The following is a 16,795-nucleotide window of genomic DNA, read 5'->3' as shown; positions in this document are numbered from 1 at the left end:
CTTTTCTCCAAAGTCCAGATCCGCCAGAAAGTCATCATCATCCAGCACCCTCCTCTTCTTCACGTCCACCTCCTCCTCCTCCTTCGGAGCTTTTCCCTCCCTCCCCTCCCCTCCCCTTCTCCCCTCCTCCTTCCCCCCTTCTTCTTCTTCTTCTTCTCCTTCTCCTTCTCCTTCTCCTCCTGTCTCGGCATCGACATGTCGAGCTTGCACCATCTCCTACGCAAAATCTCACGCAGCGCCTGCTCGCGGGTCGGCAACGAACCCGTCGGGCCCCTTCACCATCTGCTCCTTCGGACCGAGTTCCTGCAGCCTTCGGGCTCTTTGATTCATCAGCTGCAACCTTCGCAGAGTTACAACCCAGAGGAGAAGACGAGCAGGAGCAGGAGCAGGAGGAGCAGGAGCAGGAGCAGGAGCAGGAGCAGGAGCAGGAGCAGGAGCAGGAGCAGAAGGAATCATAAAGAGAAGAGAGAGACAGAGAGATAGAACGATAGAGAGAGAGGAGGAGGAATGGAGGAGAGAAAGGAATGGAGAGTAGAGGAGGGGAGTGGAGGGGAGAGGAAAGTAGGAGGAATCTGCTGTGAACGAGAGAGAGCAAGAGAACAGAAACCTTGAGGGATCGAGGAGGTGTACAACATCCTGAAGCACATGTCAATGTGTTGGTACAGACGTGGTAAGAGAGCAGAAGACAAGGATGGCAGCAGCAGCAGCAGCAGAAGAAGAAGGAGAAGAAGAAGAAGGAGAAGAAGAAGCAGCAGCAGAAGAAGCAGCAGCAGCAGCAGCAGCAGCAGCAGCAGAAGCAGAAGCAGAAGCAGAAGCAGAAGCAGCAGAAGAGAGCAGCAGCAGCAGCAGCAGCAGCAGCAGCAGAAGCAGAAGCAGAAGCAGAAGCAGCAGCAAGGTTTCATCATCACAGAGTTTTCTTCGTCGTCGTTGGAAACTTCGTCGCTACTGATTTCTTCCTCCATATCGTTCTTTGAGCCTTCCTGAGCTCTGCGCAATCCCTCATATCCACAGTTGTCTCCGTCTAGACCCTCCCCTCCCCTCCCCTCCTCTCCCTCTCCTCTCCCCTCCCCTCCCCTCCCCTCCTCTCCTCTCCTCTTCCCTCCTCCCTCCGATGTCTCTCTGCCATTCTCTTCCCCAATGTGGCTTCCCTCGACTCCTCCCCTCTTTCTCTCACATGGACTGGAGGATATGGACAGTATCGTTTGAACCATATCTATTCATCTATTCATCAAAGTTAGCTCCCTCCTCCTCCTCGCCCCCCCTCCCCCCTGTCTCCTCCTCGTCCTCCTCCTCACCCGTAAATCAATTCATCAACCTTTCTCTTTCTTCCTCGCTCCTTCACTCCTTCCATCCATTTTCCAATCACCCAACTCTCCTCCCTCCCCTCTGCCCCCTCCCCGTCCCCGTCCTTCTCCCCCTCCCCCTCCCCCCTGTCCCTCCCTGTCCCTGTCCCCTGTCCCTCCCTGTCCTCATCCTCGTCTTTCCTCTCCTGATCTCCTCCGCTATTAGCGCCTCCCTTCACACCCCTCCTTCTTCACCGTTTCGCTCATTTTCCTCGCGTGATCCAGAGGGGTCATGTTGTTTTTGTCTTTCACGCTGTTCGTAAAAACCAATTCATCGCCACACTGCATCTCCCTCCTCTCCTCCTGTCTCCTCCCCTCACCTCCTCGCCCTCTTCTTTCCTGCCCTTCCTCTTTTCTTCCCCCTTCTGCTGTTCCCTCTTGTCTACTTTGTCCTTCTCTCTTTCTTTCTCTACTCCTCTCTCCTCTTCTCTCCTCCGCTCTCCCTCCTATTCTCCCCGTTCTCTCGTGAGATACTTTCCGTCCCCTGGCATCTCCCCCCTTCTCGCTCGCTCGCAAATCTCTCAAAATTCTCCTCCTCCTCCTCCTCCTTCCCCTCCTCACTTTCCCCCTTCCTCTTCCTCTGTTTCCTGTCCTCCTCTCCCCACTCCGACCTGTGATTCGCTCCCAGCGTGAGCAACATCTGCACAGTCTCCTTCCTGCAGCTTCAGTCAGCATCGACACCATCAAACTCAGTCCTCCTCCTCTCTCCTCCTCTGCCCTTCTCCGACCTCTCTCCTCCCTTCCTGTCTCCTCCCTTCCTCTCTCCTCCCTTGCTCTCTCCCCCCTTCCTCTCTCTTCCCTTTGTCTCTCTTCCTTCTTCTTTTCTCTCCCCTCCTCACCTCGCCCATCTCGCAGCCTCGTGCAGCGGTGTAAAGCCTTCTTCGTCGACAGAGTCCAGCTGAGCCCCAAGAGAGACGAGGCGAAGGACCGTCTGAGAGAAGCCCTTGCCCGCCGCCTGACCTCACAGTGAGGATGGGGAGGGAAGAGAGATAGAGGAGGGAGGGGAGGGAGAGGAGGGAGGGGAGGGAGGAGGAGGGAGGGGAGGGAGAGGAGGGAGTGGAGGGAGAGGAGGGAGGGGAGGGAGAGGAGGGAGGGGAGGGAGGGAGTTACCGAATGCAAGGGAGTCCACCCGCCATGAGTTTTTGAGTTGACGTCTCCCCCCTCCAGCAATGTCACCAGCACAGACTCCAGCTTGACCTCACCAGGGAATGAAGTTTGCGGATTGTTCGCGCCTGATTCTGAGATGATCAAGTCAGAGACGAGAAGAAAAAAGCACCTCCCTTCCTCCCTTTGCCCTCCTCTCTCTCCTTCCTCTCTCTCCCTCCTCCCCGTGCTCAAGCCCCCTTTCACTTCGTCTTTGTTCAAATCTTTGCTTTTGCTCTTGCTTTCAGTCTCTTGCCTGGTCGGAAACGCCGAACAAGAGGGGATCAGCGCCTGTAGCCGCAAAGTGCATGCAAGTCCAACCATCGCGACGAGAGTCGCTGAAAACCAAAGGAAACAACTTCAGACGGAGCGAAGAGGAGGAAGCGGAGGGAGGGGGGGGGAGGAGGAGGAGAAGGAGAAGGAGAAGGAGGGAGACAGAGTACAGTTTGCTGAAGGAAGGAGGAGAGAGGAGCAAGGAGGAGCAGTGTTATACATACCTTGATCGCAGATCTGCCCCATTTTTCACCAATCTTTCGATCGAAGAATGATTCCTGACACACAAGCCATGAGTATCTGTTCCTTTCTCTTCCTTCTCGTCTTCATTTCCATTTCTTCTTCCTACTGCTATCCTACTCCTGCCCCCCCTCCACCTTGTTGATGATCCTCATCGCGCCCTTTCCCTTCCTGCCCCCCTCCCCCCCCCCTTCTCCTCTTCCTCACCCGAGGATCGAGGCTTCCCACAGAAGCATGTTTAGCTCCTCCTGCATGTTTGATCAGGTTGGGCCACGATTGGTTGAAAGGAAGATGAAAACACAGGAGGACATGGAAGCAAGCGGGGTACTGGAAGCAAAGAAGGTAGAAGAGATGAAGGAGGAGGAGGAAAAATGAAGACGAGGACGAGGACGAGGACGAGGACGAGGACGAGGACGAGGACGAGGACGAGGACGAGGACGAGGACGAGGACGAGGACGACCTGAGTGCAAGAATCTTCGTTGGGTCGTTTCCTGTCCCACAACACCTCGAAGTATCTGCAAGGAGAGAGGAGGAGGGATGATGAAATGGGAGGAACGACGAAGATGGGAGGAGGAGAGAGAAGAGGAGGAGGGAAGAGGCGATCAGAATCGAAGGCGGCCATCATTCTGTTCCTCACTTGGACTGTTGTGGGAACATGTTCAACTCCTGTCAAGACTGCATCAAGACAAGTTGGAGTCCTGCCGAGGGTTTTTCACCTTGCACATGACACTGAACAACTCTCTGGTGGAACGAAGGAGAGCAGCAGGAAAGATTTCATTGTGTCATCTCCTGGCAAAGTTTTCAAGGATCTCTCACTTGAAATTCATCGTAGAGAATTTCTTCCTGCAATCTCACTTCACTAGAATTCCATAAAACCCCATCTCCTTAGCTCACATTTGCTCCTCCTCCTTCTTGCTCATGTCCTCAACAGCTGAAAGACACAAGAGTCACGAGAGAAATTTTCATCCCTCCTCGTACAATCTTCTCACTGGTCATCTCCTACTCTCACATTCTACTTCTCCTGCCCATCATTGTGGAGTTTCACATCTCACATTTTGCCCCGGCGGACATGACTTGCATGAACTCCTGGTAGTACTCGCTTCCTCCTCGCAGGTTGGTCTTCCTCACGCGCCTCCTCCTCATCATGGCCTCTGTGTATGGAGCACATGATGAAACCATCCGAGACATGGCGGAAGAGAAGGGAAGGGATGAAGAAAAATGCGATCCGACAGCAGGACGAAGAAGGACATACAGAGAAAGAGGAGGAGGAGAAGGAGACAAGACAGGAAAGGGAGCGGCAGACAACACATGAGCAAGAGAGGGGGAAGGGAGGAGGGGAAGAGAGGAGGGATAGAGTTCGACTGCATGAACCTGGTGGGATAGAAGGAACTACATCTCCTCTGAAGGCAACAAGTCCCTCAAGAACTACGTTGGAGCTGTAGGACAGAAACATTTTCATCAGACCTGAATCTCTTTCTCGACCTCCCTTTTCACTTTCCTCCCTCTTCCCCTTCCTCCCATCACTCTCCCACCTCTCCTTAAGCTCTCCGCCATCATCGCCAGCCCCCCATCCATCCTGACTTACAGCTCTTCCTTCCCATCAGTGGGCTTGATGCGTCTTGGCCCTCCGCTCCCTCCCTCCACCTGCTCAGATCGCCTCACACAGGAACCTCAAGGCAGCCGATACTGCACCTTCACGCATCCTCCCACCAGCGTCTTGGTAGCCGTGCACCCCTCCTTCCCTCCGAAGAAGTAGAACCTGTTTCTTCCTCACCAGACGCCTGCTGCTCCTCCCCTCCTCACCCGTTCTGAGTCAGCCAAAGTTGCAGGTCGCCAGCGTGAAGGTTCAGGACGCAAATCTGCCGCATGCCACGTCATCTATGGACTCGTAAGCCTTCCTGCTCACGTTGAATCCTGGCCATACGAGCTCCATGCTCCATCTTCCCACTCGCAGCTGCATCAACGTCAAAGTGAAGAAGATCGAGGAGGAGAAAATCAGCAGGGCAGCGCAATGGACATGCGGGTGGAGGAAGGAGAAAACCAGCAAGGCAGGGAAAATAGCTGAGCAGGGAGAGGGAGGAGAGGAAGAAGGTCGAGGGAGAGCGAATGAAGACGATGAAACTCCCAAGAAGATGGGGCAGAAAGAATGAGAGGAGGCGTTACAATCTTGAGTTGCGAGACTGGATCTTTCATGAACATCCCTGTTTGCCAGAATCCAACCTTCCCCTCCAGGGACGTGATTCTGCACAGAAGTTGAGCGTTTGTTTTGAGAAGCAATGGTACTTTCCTCCTCACAGAATCAGGGCAGAACCATGCCGATAGCTTCCTCCCCCCATCCCCTTCCTCCTCTGCGGTACAGTTGCTCTCAAGCTCTCCATTCCCAGTCTCAACTCGTTGGCATTCGAAACCGTCAGAGGAGATCTCGTATACCTGCAGTAGCTCCGATCATCATCACCACCATCATCATCACCATCATTATCACCACCACCACCATCATCATCTCCATCTCCATTTCGATCATCATCATCATCATCATCATCACCACCATCATCATCACCATCATTATCACCACCACCACCATCATCATCTCCATCTCCATTTCGATCATCATCATCATCATCATCATCATCATCATCATCATCATCATCATCATCATCATCATCATCATCATCATCATCATCATCATCATTATCTCCATCTCCATCACCATCACCATCACATGACATTCCTTGTCCTGACAACCCGAGCTGAATCTGATTGCCCCTGCGCTCCTTCTTTCCATCTGTCGAGCGTGACATCAGACGTGAGTCGCTAGACAAGGACACGTTGCCTGGATGACGATCTCATGCTCAGGCAGGCGCATCGTTATCACTCCCTCACTGCCCTGGGGTCAACCATACAGCAGCAGCATGAGGAACAACCGACATGGAGGCGTCTTCCTCCTCCAGGTACTTCGCATTGATGAGACTTCGATCCGACAACGGCCCAGTCACGATGCACTCCCACACGTCGTACTGCCATGGCCGAGTCAGAGCCAGCAGCAACACCCTCACCTTGCACCGGGTAGTGCTCGGGCGGGCTGTCAGGGTCAACGCGGATGGGGAACTTCAAAGGTTCATATTTAGCCTCGTCCTCGTGGTGATCGTCCTCCTGCGCTGGCTGCTTCCCTATGACGGGAGAGGGCTCGTATCCCACGGGAGTGAAGAATTCTTCTCCTCCTCCTCTCAGACGAGGACGACAGATGGTATAACAGGAGGCTGAACAGGGAACTCCTCGGATGGAGGAGGGAGCGACCAGGCAAGGGAGGAAACTCGAGCAGCAGACGATACAGAGAAGCTGTAGTCTTGATCGTGCTGCCCCCCAGGCACAAGGAGCAGCTCCTTGCATGCTGTATCGTATCTCTGACCCTCCTCTGTCGCTCCTTCTCGCCATCTTCTTTCCTGCTCTTCGCTCCTCCTGTTACGCCTCAACTCCTGCCATCCCCAGTTTCCTTGTGCAAGCCTTGCAGTGCCCACATCCGCCGGGCGTTCAGCCAAGTTCGGGGCCTCCGGGCCGGGAACTGACGGGAGTCCCCCGGGCCACAGTACGGCATTGAGTGACGCCCGGCGGCGCCCGGCCCGGATCGGACCGTACTCGTGGGCCCCCGGCTGGCCCACTGTGGCCGCCAGGTGATCGGACGCACTGGCCGCCCACCAGCTGCAGAGCCGGTAACCGTTGAACAGTGATCGGACTCTACTAGTCACTGAGTAGTACGGTAGGGTTTAATGTACACATGATGAACTCTACAAGGGCCAACTTAAACTGCGGCAAATCAGTGACGGGTTCATGGATTGCTCTATTGCGCTTGGTGCAGAGCAGTCTTGAAGTGAGATACCTGATGTCAATACCGTGAGGGGAGCGAGATCAGCCTCAATGTGACTCGCCGCGGCGAGTCTTTACCTTGCTGTGCAAGTCATTCAATCGTTTCATAGCAACTTGACTTGAGCTGTTTGACGTGTGATGTGACTTGTTCTCCTGTTGTTGGCCTGCCGATCTCTGTAGTCATCGAACGATTAGGAAGATAGCGGTGAGGGGAGCTGTAACAGATACCGATCTTGTTTGGTTCGTAACTCGTGCGCTGACATTTCGAGCTGCGACTACTTTTCGAGCTTCAGACCAGACCCACCCCGGGCAAGTACCCGCTCACCTGAAGTTGGCCGACGTTGCGAGCCTGGTGGAGGCGAAGAAGACTTGGACCTGCGCGGAGTCGAGCACGCCGAGAGCTCTTCGATTTCTTCCAGTCTTGGTCAGAGCACGAGGCAGTAGACAGAGAAGTTAGGGCACCTTGAAATTTCTGCTTAATCGTGTCGATCTCCCTCTCCATCTCTTCAGAGCCTGAAAACATCGTTTTCACATCCAGCATCTCTAAGATGAGCACAGCAGGTACGAGAGTAGAAGAGCTCAATGGCAGCGCGAAATGTCCTCTGCACAACCCGGTAGACTGTCATCTTCATCACAGTCGTGTCACTTTCTCACCTTCATTTGCGCCATCTCTTGCTGTAAGTTCTGAATGATTGCATCCTGCTCGCGCGATGAGCCCTGGAGGTCCAAGATCGCCTTCCGCTGCTCCTTCTCGGACAAGAGCATCCTTATCGCTGCCCTGCAAAGGAAATATGCTGTCAAGAAGAGAGAGTTCATAGGATGTCCTCACATTGTAAGAGTCAGCTGTGGGTCATGTTTATGTACTGTTGGGATAGCTTTGTCGATATGTCGTTGACAGAAATCGAGGAACTCTTCTTTCACGGCCGCAAGAAATTCACTTGATGAAAGACAGTCTAATTTGGTTTTTCCTAGATGTTCCACAATCCTCTCGTAATCATCAATTGAGAGTCGAATCTGGGGTTCGATCTTCACCCTGAATCACACGCATTCAGACAACACAATTCAGCTGGCCCAAAAGCAATCACCGTTTGAGCGAGTCTGATAGCTGGTTGTAATTTATCTTGTTTCTTCCTTGCACATCTATGGTAGAGTAGATTTCCATCACTCGGTTGTCAAAATCCTTGATCGTCTGTACGCTGAAGGCGAGCCCATCAGAATCATGGTATGTGTAAAGTGGTGTGAATTCGAACCTGAGCAAATCTTCAAAGATGGGATCTAGTGGCCTCTCGACAAAGACAAATCTTGACCCCATTCCTGCTTGAGATGACTGTGTCATAATCGTCTGTTCAAAATGAACAACCAAACAACAGAGTTGAATCGTTTGTTCTTTTAAGGGGCATTTGTCTTCCATTCAACAATGATTCTGAGATGGATCTGTACTCTGTGGGGTGATAGGTGATAGGTGGTGAGAGGTAGAGGGCAAGCACAGGGGGCAGAGAACAGGACGGCGGAGGAAGAAGACTCTCGAGTCTGCGCCCGGGCGGCATGCAGTCAGTTTGCCAGGTACATGTTGACCGCGGTAAATTTCGGTGGTGGGGTAGGGGTTATCGTTCTACCAATGGGGTGGGTCAATGATCAATAATAACGGGTCTTTCTACACAAGTTGGCACTCGAAGAAGGGGTAATTAGAAGAAAGGTTGGGTGCAGGGGTACTGATAAACTTCATGAGGAGGTGGGGGTAGAGTTGTACGACTGACCTCGGCCGGGTACAGACCCTGGTACAGACCGAGCCGCGGGCGGGGCGATGGGGGGGTGGGTGGTACCCAGCGGAAAATCTTGGGAGGTCACAAACGGAATAATAACGGTCAGAACTTTCGAGAGTTTGGTGCCTAGAAAATGGATGAAAGTTCAGATAGTGAAGTTGGAAAGTTTCAGACCACCCCCCTCACCCCACCACTCCAATTTCCAGCTTGCAGATCACCCCATATTTTTACAGCCAAAGAAGGGGTCCATCAGGTACCCCCCTTACCATTGTGAACAAGAGGTCCAGCGACCATTTCGCTTCTCCTGCTGCTCCTGCTCCTGCTCCTCGCCACTCCCAGCAGAGCAGCCATGATCGCTCTCTCCATCTCAGCAGAGACTGAGAACGTCGCCAGGTCAGTTGGACCCATCCTCCTGCAGCAAGATTCCGTCCACTCTTCCACCTCTGCCTCCTCCTTCTCCCTTCGTCATGTACCAGCCTTCACACGTGCTACATGGATTGTCCTGTTCTTCATTGAACTGTGTTGAAATGCTGCGACAAGATGTGAAAGTTATGAAATTATGAGAGAATGCGCAAGAGAATACTCGTCACCTGACGGAATCATGCCCCTGTCCTGATTGTCGTGGCGCAGTGCTGATCATGTTCATGCAGGATTCGTGTCCCTGAAGACCATACGTTCTTCCTGCGCCTGAGATGCACAACCTGCCACGAGGAGACCCCCAATGCCGTTGGAGTGAGCAGAGACGATGTGGTGGAAGGGATTCGAGGTGAGGACAGGACCGGAGGACCAGGTTGTTGACGGTTCTTTGCAGGCGCCAGCGTCAATCTCAAGTACAAATGCAAGGGATGCGGGAGAGAGCACGACATCACCGTCCAGCCCTACGACGAGAAGGAGGCATGGACTGAGGGAGGGAAGGAATGGCAGAGGATCGCTGCGTTCGAGTGCCGTGGCATGGACCCGGTTAGGGAGGGAGTGCCAGGAAGAGCTTCTCACGATGTTGGCAGTACGAGTACGAGATCCGAGACGGTTATCTTGTTGAGGCAGCAGACGGCTCGAAGTTTGATGATGGTGAGGGAGGAGAAGGCTGAGGGAGGAGGAGGAGGAGGAGGAGGAGGAGGAGGAGGAGGAGGAGGAGGAGGAGAAGGAAAGAGGAGGATGGTGAGGAAAGAGGAGGATGACGATGCTTGCAGTCGATCTCTCCGACGACTGGATGGAGGTAGACGGAAAGGGAAATCCGGTATCCATATCAAACGTCAAAGCCCGTCTGGAAGGAGCCAAGGCAGAGAAGAAGAAGAAGTGAAAGCTGCGAGAGCAAGTCATTCGGGAGAGCCACCTACTGCCAGCCTCTGCTCCTACCACCTTGTGATATTTGGCAGAATGATTGTAGTAGTTTACAAGAACGTGAAACTGATCGAGTACAGAATCGACGAAGCTGATGGAGTTGGATGGGTCGATCACGTCTGTTTGCGAAAGGAGTATCCTCTCTTCGTGTCGTTCCTCGCGCTCGCAGGTGGAGCAGGTCGTAGAAAGATGTGCATCTTCCTCTTCTTCTTGGAATCTTGCCTGTCTGCACGTCAGACCGCTTCCTCGCAGTTCCTCCCAGACCTTTGAGTGACGGGCTCCGAGGGTACCACCAGCTTCCTCCTCGTGCTGAAGTCTCGCTCGACCATCCGCTGCTTGATCTGCTTCACGATCTCGATCCTCCGCTTGCACGTCTCCACCAGCTTCTGCAGACGCTCCCTGGGCGTCTGCACCTGAACCCCCCAAGTGAAGGAGGCGAGAAACTCCTCCACGCTGATGATGCCGTCCCGATTCTGACGTGACAAAGAAAAAGGTCAAGACAGAAAACCCAGCTATCCCTCAGCTCACCCGGTCGAGCTTGGCAGCAATGAGCCGCATCTCGTCGTCATCGAGCTTGATCTTGATACTCTCGAGCTGAGCACGCAGGGACCTGAAGGTGACTCGCTGGTCCTCCTTCTCGTCGAGGAAGGCGAAGGCCTCCTCCGGGCTCTTGAAGATCTTCTTCAGCCTCCTCCTCAGGTCGTCGATCAGCTTGTTGGCTAGCGAGAAGTTGACCTGCGCTCTCTGCTCTCCCACTCTCTTCCTCTCCTTCTCCTCCTGCATCCGACTGGCAGCTCCAACCGCCACCAGCTCAGAGCCGATGGCTTCGAAGTTTTCCGGACGATACGCTCCTGGGCCAGGCGCAGCAGAGGAGGAGGAGGAGGAGGGGTATCTAGCCGCCATCGAGGGGCCCTTGTCTCCTCCCCTCTCGGGAGGGCTGACCTCGTAGGAACCTGGCCCGGGCATGTTCTCATCCTCTTCGCTCCTCACATACCTGCCCCCCATCGTGAACTTGAGCCCCCCGCCCACTCCTGCAGCCGTCCCGTCTCTGCAGACACCCGGGAAGAGGAGCTCTGCATTGATGCTCGCTCCTCGCTCCTCAGCGAAGCGCTCGCTCGAGGGGAAGGAGAAGGCAGAGCCTGTTGAGGCAGGAAGCTTGTACTGTCCCGGACCAGCTCCGTCTCTCACCCACTTAGAGCTGAGCGCGTCGAAGCTCTCCCCGTACTCCAAGTGCCTCTGCGTCTCCCACAGCTTGCGGGAGGCGATGCTGTAGCTGGGAGCTCCGCCATGCACGCTCCTCCTGTGCGGGCTCACCTTGCCATCGAAGGTCGACACGATGTCGGACAGGAGAGGAGGAGGAGGAGGAGGATCGACCCGCACCAGCGCCGTCCGAGGTCTGAACTGAAACGTTGGCCCTCGAGGTCCACCGTCCTTCTCGCCCGTCTGCTGGTAGTCAGCTGGGCCAGGTGTCCCTGGGACGATCTCAGTTGCTCTGCTGGTGAAGGTGAAGCCTTTCTTCGCGCTCCCAATGTTTCCGTACGTCACGGCATAGTCAGCTGGGCCCGGGCTGGGCCTTGCGCTCCCTTCCACGAGGGTCTTGGGAACAACGGCCTTGTCCCGCGGCATCGAGAGTGGCCGCCGCGTCGGTCCAGCTCGCAACAGTTTTCCCAGCTGAAGTTTCTCCACAATCTCCTGCGACTCCAGCGTATCTGATCTCCTCAATCCGAGGGCCGTCGGAGCTCCTGAGGAGGCCCGGGCCGTGTCAGGCCGAGCACTCAGAACTTCCCGCTCCTCCCTCTCCTTCTCAGCCTCGCTCGCCTCGCTCGCACAGACCCAGGGCAAGAGGCGGTTCCTCTTCAGGGCCCCCACCAGCACCAGCACGTCTGAGACCTTCTCCCTCCATGCAGGATGCCGGTCGACCAGCTTCCTCTGCAGCGCTCGCAGGCTTAAGGAGCCACGAGGCAGCTCCTGAGCCACCTCCACGACCTCCCTCTCCTGCTCCTCTGTCAGGGCCACTGGTGTCTTGTGACTGCGACTGTTGTAAAACCTCGGCGTCTTGTTGGCCTCTGCTTCCTCCTCGTGCCCCCCCCGGTCAGCAGCCCGCGGGCCCTCGACGTACATCCTCGGGAAGAAGCTCGTGTGTACGACACTGACCCCGTTCTTGTCCCTGTGCATGAAAGTGACAGAGACCGAGGTACCCGGCTGACCCATCAGTGCTCGCCTGCAGTCGAAGAGGTCCTTCACTTGTCGTCCATCAACCTCCATGATCACGTCATCCACCCCCAGCACGCTCTTCTCAGCTAGCACGCTCTGGTGCACTGAACCCCCCCTCACCACCTCCTTCACCCTGACCTCCTTCTCCACCGAATCGAAGCGCAAGTTTGCGGTCAGCACCAGCCCGATCCCAGCTGGGACGTACCCAACATCGTTGGCGATCTGAGTGACTTTACCGTCTTGTTCCTCGGGGTCTCTTCGCTTGAAACGACTTTCGGTACCGAAGGTTGTTCGCGGCCCCTGCGATTCGCTGGATCTGCGATGGGCGCTCAGGATCCTGGTCCTCTCCCGCTGCCGAAGCTCCTTGTGCTCCTCCTCGTACAGCGACAAAGTCTCCACGGCCATGGCGTCTTTGAGCGTCGATGGAAGGCGATCGGAGCTATGCAGAGGCTTCGGGGGCAGCAAGACGTATTCCAAGCTCCTTCTCCGGTCCGTCCTGTTGCCTGTCACCTCTCGCCTCCCCGGGTCCTCCACCTTCTTCGCCGTCTTGTACTGCGACCACAGCGACTTGATCCCGCCAGGCGTCATGAGGTCCAGGGCCGGATCCTGAGGAAGAGAGGTGTCGAGGTAAGGGCCATCAAGCAGATCCCACCCCTCAAGCTCCAGAAAGTGCTCAGCTCCGGGAACCAGCGACTGGTACTTGTTCTTCCACTCCTTGCTTGACGTGTAGGCGTTATTGGTCAGTTGCTTGCTCGCATCGTTGAGATCCTGCGCACGTCGTTGGTCGACCTTGTCCTCCTCCTTGAGCTTTGCCTCTGGCCGAGCTCGGTCAACCTCTTCGAGCACGTGCACTATCCCCTGAGTGTTGGGGAGGGTGAGGAGGCGGTAGCCCCGGGACACCAGCGACTTGCGGTCCTGGTACCTGACCGCTATGGCGAAGTGATCCCCCGTTCCCACCAGCGACACATCTTCTCTCATGCTCGGAACCGCAATTGGCGAATGCTGACACCTTGAATCCCCGTTTCCTGCCAGTCCAAAGTCTCCTTTGCCCCAAAAGAAAAGTTGCCCCTTCTTGGATACCGCGAAGGCGTGGGACTTGCCGACTACAAGCTGGGAAATGCAGACTCGCTCGTCGACGAGCCCGTCGGCTTCGAAGGAGAGTCTCTTCCCTTCAGGCGAGTCAGCCCTCAGCTCCTGTACCTCGCTCGTCATCTTCCTCGACGAGTGTCGCATGATGAACGACCGCTGCTTCCTCTCGTCCGGGGACTCTAGCGGCGTGTCGGTGTCGTTGGTTCCACTAGCAAGGCTCTTGAGCGAGAAGGAGTTGCGAAACAGGAAGGACGCAGAGTTTCGTCGCAGCGAGCGTCGATGCTCGAGGTTCTGCTGGAACAAGTCCGGCGGCTCATCAGGCAGGAGGATCTCAATCAGCTCGGGGAAGTCAGACGTCAGATTGTCCGAACCCCTTCCCAGCTGACCGTACATCCCCGCTCCCCAGCTCCACAACCTTCCCTTCCTATCAAGGGCGATGGTGAAGCTATTGCTGCAGGCTACATCTGCCAACCCGATCCTCTTCTGCTTGAAGAACTCCACCTTCTTCGGCTCAAGCACGAAATTCAGTTGCCTGCGGATTTTGTTCACCACGTTGCCTCGGATCTCTTTCTTCTCCTCGAACAACACACCATGTCCCAGTCGCCCCTCCCCCACGCTCCCCCACGTCCACAGCTGGTATCGATGATCGACTGCTGCTGTATGCGATGTGCCCACTGACACTCGTACGAACTGATGTGTCTTCACCATGCTGGGAGTGTTGCGGTCTACTTGATCGCCCAGCCCGAGCTGCCCGCAGTCGTTACGGCCCCAGGTGAAGAGGTTTCCTGACGTGTCAAGGCAGGCGCCATGGCTGCCTCCTATCCTCGCCCTCACGATCACCGGCTGCTGCCACTGAATTTCTGCTTCCACGCTGAAGCCCAGGATGCTGCTGGGCTCCAACACCTTGGCCTTGCCCGAGAAGGAGGCTCCGAGCCCGAGCTGCTCCATGCTGTTGTCACCCCAGGCAAGCATAGTCCCCTTCTTCGAGATTGCCAGGCTGCAGTTTCCTCCTGCAGCGACCTGTACCACATAGAGACTGTCTAGCTTGTCGATATGTGTTGGTTGGACTGACGCCTGTCGGGCACTGGTCGCTCCTAGGCCGAGCTGTCCATGCATGCTCTCACCCCACGAGAAGACTTTGAAGTGCGAGGAGAGCAGCAGCGTGTGTCTTGCCCCGCATGCCACAGACTTCACCTTGAGACCCACATGCATCATCGCCGTGGGGTTTGGGTGCATCCAGGCATGCCCTGTCCCCAGAACATGATCCTTGCCTCTACCCCATGCGTAAACCGTGCAGCTGGTGTCGTTGGTACCGCTCCTCTGCTCTGCCGACTTCATGTCTCAGCCTCAGTTTTAGACGCAATCGCACTCATGGTATCCGAGAGATTCGATGCTCGACAATGTCATGTCATCAAGTTCACCCACAAAAAAGAGTTTGTTTGTCATGCTTTCATCTTACGGCAGTGCCGTGCGGTGTCCTCCTCATGCTTGTCCTTCACGTCTACTGTCCTCTCTCACGTTTCTCCTGATTCTCCTGCTCCGGGTCCCACCCGCCCTCCTCCCTCGTCTTGTCGCATCTCCATACTACAAGGGGCCCTACGGGACAACGATCTTTCCGTTAACGTAACCGATGTAACTGATCACACTGCGAATTCTTTGCAACGGCAGATTTCCGTTACACATCAGATCTTGTAACGTTGTGTAACGGCATCACGATTGTCTGCGGATGACTCTTCGGAACGAAGAGTCAGAACTTCCGAGGCTCATTATATTATGTTATAATGTGACATCGATGAGAACCCACCGCCCATCCACCCCCACCCCTTCAAAACAATGGTGATACTACCGGTAAAGTCCTGATCACCCCACCGTTTAACTGGGTCAACCACCGGTCCTCGGAACCCATCAGTGTGACATGCGGTATTGCCCTGATGACCAGCGATCACCAAGAGTCTCATGACCCCAGGATTGCTCGACAGACATTCAATACCCTACCCTACCCTCACAAAGTATTAGTACCCCTCTCTTGCACATGTTTGAATTCAACTCTTCACAGTACCACCCCCACCCCCTCATTCAAAAGATAGAATTGCGTGACAAACTGAAACGCATATGTGGTTCAGTTCTGTCCTTCGAAAACTCTCGTTTGTCGTCTCATACTACCCCCCTTTTTAGCGTAAAAGGACCCCTTCTCCTCTCTCTACCCAAATCTTTGGACTCCTCTGGAAGTCAGCAAGGATCCTACCTCTTCAACCCGAGGGGAGTAGGGGACAGGGACAGAGGGGTAGGTAGGTACGTGAGTTGCATCTCCCCAGGTCCTCCACCCGACCTTTTTCCTATCTTTATGGGGGTCGAAGTCAACTGGGAAGGACCCTACCCCCTAATCCCTTGCCACATGACCCCTCGATTCCTCCACTACCAGAGTCTGGTAAGCGCACGACCACCCCTGGATCCGGAGACCCCTTTAATTTCGAGTAACCCCCTCCTAGCACCGAATTCTCACCAGCAAGGACCCCTACTTTAATAGTAGCGATGAAGTCTCATCTACCCCCACCCCGTCTACCGTCATCATCTCTCATTTTTTTACTTTTGCTCCGGGCAAATCTCCGCCTCCAAACCCCCGACCCTCCTCCACGCCTGACGTTCCATCCTCCTCATCCTCCCCAGTCTGCAGTATCCTCCTCAGTTCTTCATCTCCTACATCCTCTAGAGTCTCACCAAAGATCAAAGTTCTCTCTTGATCTTCTGCCTACGCTCACTCACAACAGCCAATTCAGTCAAAAATCCTCTGTTGCCCCATCTTCGTTCCTACGTGAGAGCATTCCTGGAACTTCACCAGTTGATCTTCGTCTGATCCCAACCTCCTTCTACTTGCAGCCTCAGGAAAGCATCGACAGCAATCAATCTTAAGTTGGCAGAATCCTGGAGTCGGAGGCAGGAGGCGACCACGCGAAGATGGAGGTTTAGTTGGCGTTGCTTTCTAGGAGATCAAGGAGGAACATGGGAGGCATTGTAACCGTACCGACTTTCTCTGAGGGTGCTCGTTGCACTACCCCGCAGCCTGAGTGGTTTGTGAACCAAGGATACTCGCTTCCTCTTGCAAAGGACAGGCGAATTCGTTCAGCCATCTCAAGGCCTGTGGGCGAGAAAGTGGAGCAAGAGCGACTAGTCCGGACGAGTCACAACACGCCGTTGCAGTCACCGACCACGTACGAGCAGCAGGCGAAGAAGGATCCGCGCATAAACGAGTGGATAGCGAACTCGATCGAGAGCACCACGGGGGCCAAAAACCTTCCTCTGCAACAGATTCACAACCACGAGAAGTTCAAGATCGCGACCAAGACCAAGGCCAGGACAGCAGAGGGGCACCGACGTCCTGGTAGACATGTTGCAAGAGCGATCGAGTCTTCCGCAGGATGAGTAGTCGTCCTGTTGTAGTTACAGGAGATTTTTGTTTTTGTTTGCCTTACATCAAGGTTTTCAAGTCTCTCATCTCAGTCCACTGCTTTCACAAGTTTGTTGTAGCAT

The 16,795-nt window shown here is 54.9% G+C and overlaps 4 protein-coding genes across 4 annotated transcripts; 2 read left to right on the top strand and 2 right to left on the bottom strand.

Annotated features, from left to right (window-relative positions):
• Positions 1-4,580: 4,580 nt before the first annotated feature.
• Positions 4,581-8,172, bottom strand: GUITHDRAFT_108593 (hypothetical protein; the record flags this gene model as incomplete). The annotated part of the gene is made up of 16 exons (XM_005832642.1): positions 4,581-4,643; positions 4,692-4,758; positions 4,803-4,858; positions 4,906-4,953; positions 5,163-5,241; positions 5,295-5,429; positions 5,742-5,781; positions 5,823-5,883; positions 5,921-6,013; positions 6,060-6,166; positions 7,089-7,135; positions 7,186-7,235; positions 7,515-7,638; positions 7,690-7,893; positions 7,946-8,056; positions 8,111-8,172. The coding sequence occupies 16 exons, from the start codon at positions 8,170-8,172 to the stop codon at positions 4,581-4,583; spliced, it is 1,347 nt and encodes a 448-aa protein (XP_005832699.1).
• An 800-nt stretch (positions 8,173-8,972) lies between these two features.
• Positions 8,973-9,923, top strand: GUITHDRAFT_108592 (hypothetical protein; the record flags this gene model as incomplete). The annotated part of the gene is made up of 5 exons (XM_005832641.1): positions 8,973-9,016; positions 9,274-9,389; positions 9,435-9,583; positions 9,628-9,691; positions 9,814-9,923. 5 exons carry the CDS (start codon positions 8,973-8,975, stop codon positions 9,921-9,923), a joined length of 483 nt encoding a protein of 160 aa, XP_005832698.1.
• A 3,707-nt stretch (positions 9,924-13,630) lies between these two features.
• On the bottom strand, positions 13,631-14,605 carry GUITHDRAFT_71196 (hypothetical protein; the record flags this gene model as incomplete). Its single annotated transcript, XM_005832640.1, has 1 exon — positions 13,631-14,605. A coding segment is annotated over one exon (975 nt), but the record flags the coding sequence as incomplete, so codon positions are not given.
• Positions 14,606-15,873: 1,268 nt separating this feature from the next.
• On the top strand, positions 15,874-16,725 carry GUITHDRAFT_152677 (hypothetical protein). Its single transcript, XM_005832639.1, has one exon. The coding sequence runs from the start codon at positions 16,268-16,270 to the stop codon at positions 16,685-16,687; it is 420 nt and encodes a 139-aa protein (XP_005832696.1). The 5' UTR covers positions 15,874-16,267; the 3' UTR covers positions 16,688-16,725.
• The last annotated feature ends 70 nt before the right edge of the window (positions 16,726-16,795 follow it).

The sequence above is a fragment of the Guillardia theta genome, assembly GCF_000315625.1.
Source record: "Guillardia theta CCMP2712 unplaced genomic scaffold GUITHscaffold_34, whole genome shotgun sequence".
NCBI lineage: Eukaryota > Cryptophyceae > Pyrenomonadales > Geminigeraceae > Guillardia > Guillardia theta.
This window is presented reverse-complemented; position numbering and strand designations above follow the sequence as displayed.

Coding starts and splice junctions, on each gene's coding strand:
- GUITHDRAFT_152677 (XM_005832639.1), top strand. CDS start 16,268: ATGGGAGGCATTGTAACCGTACCGACTTTCTCTGAGGGTGCTCGTTGC.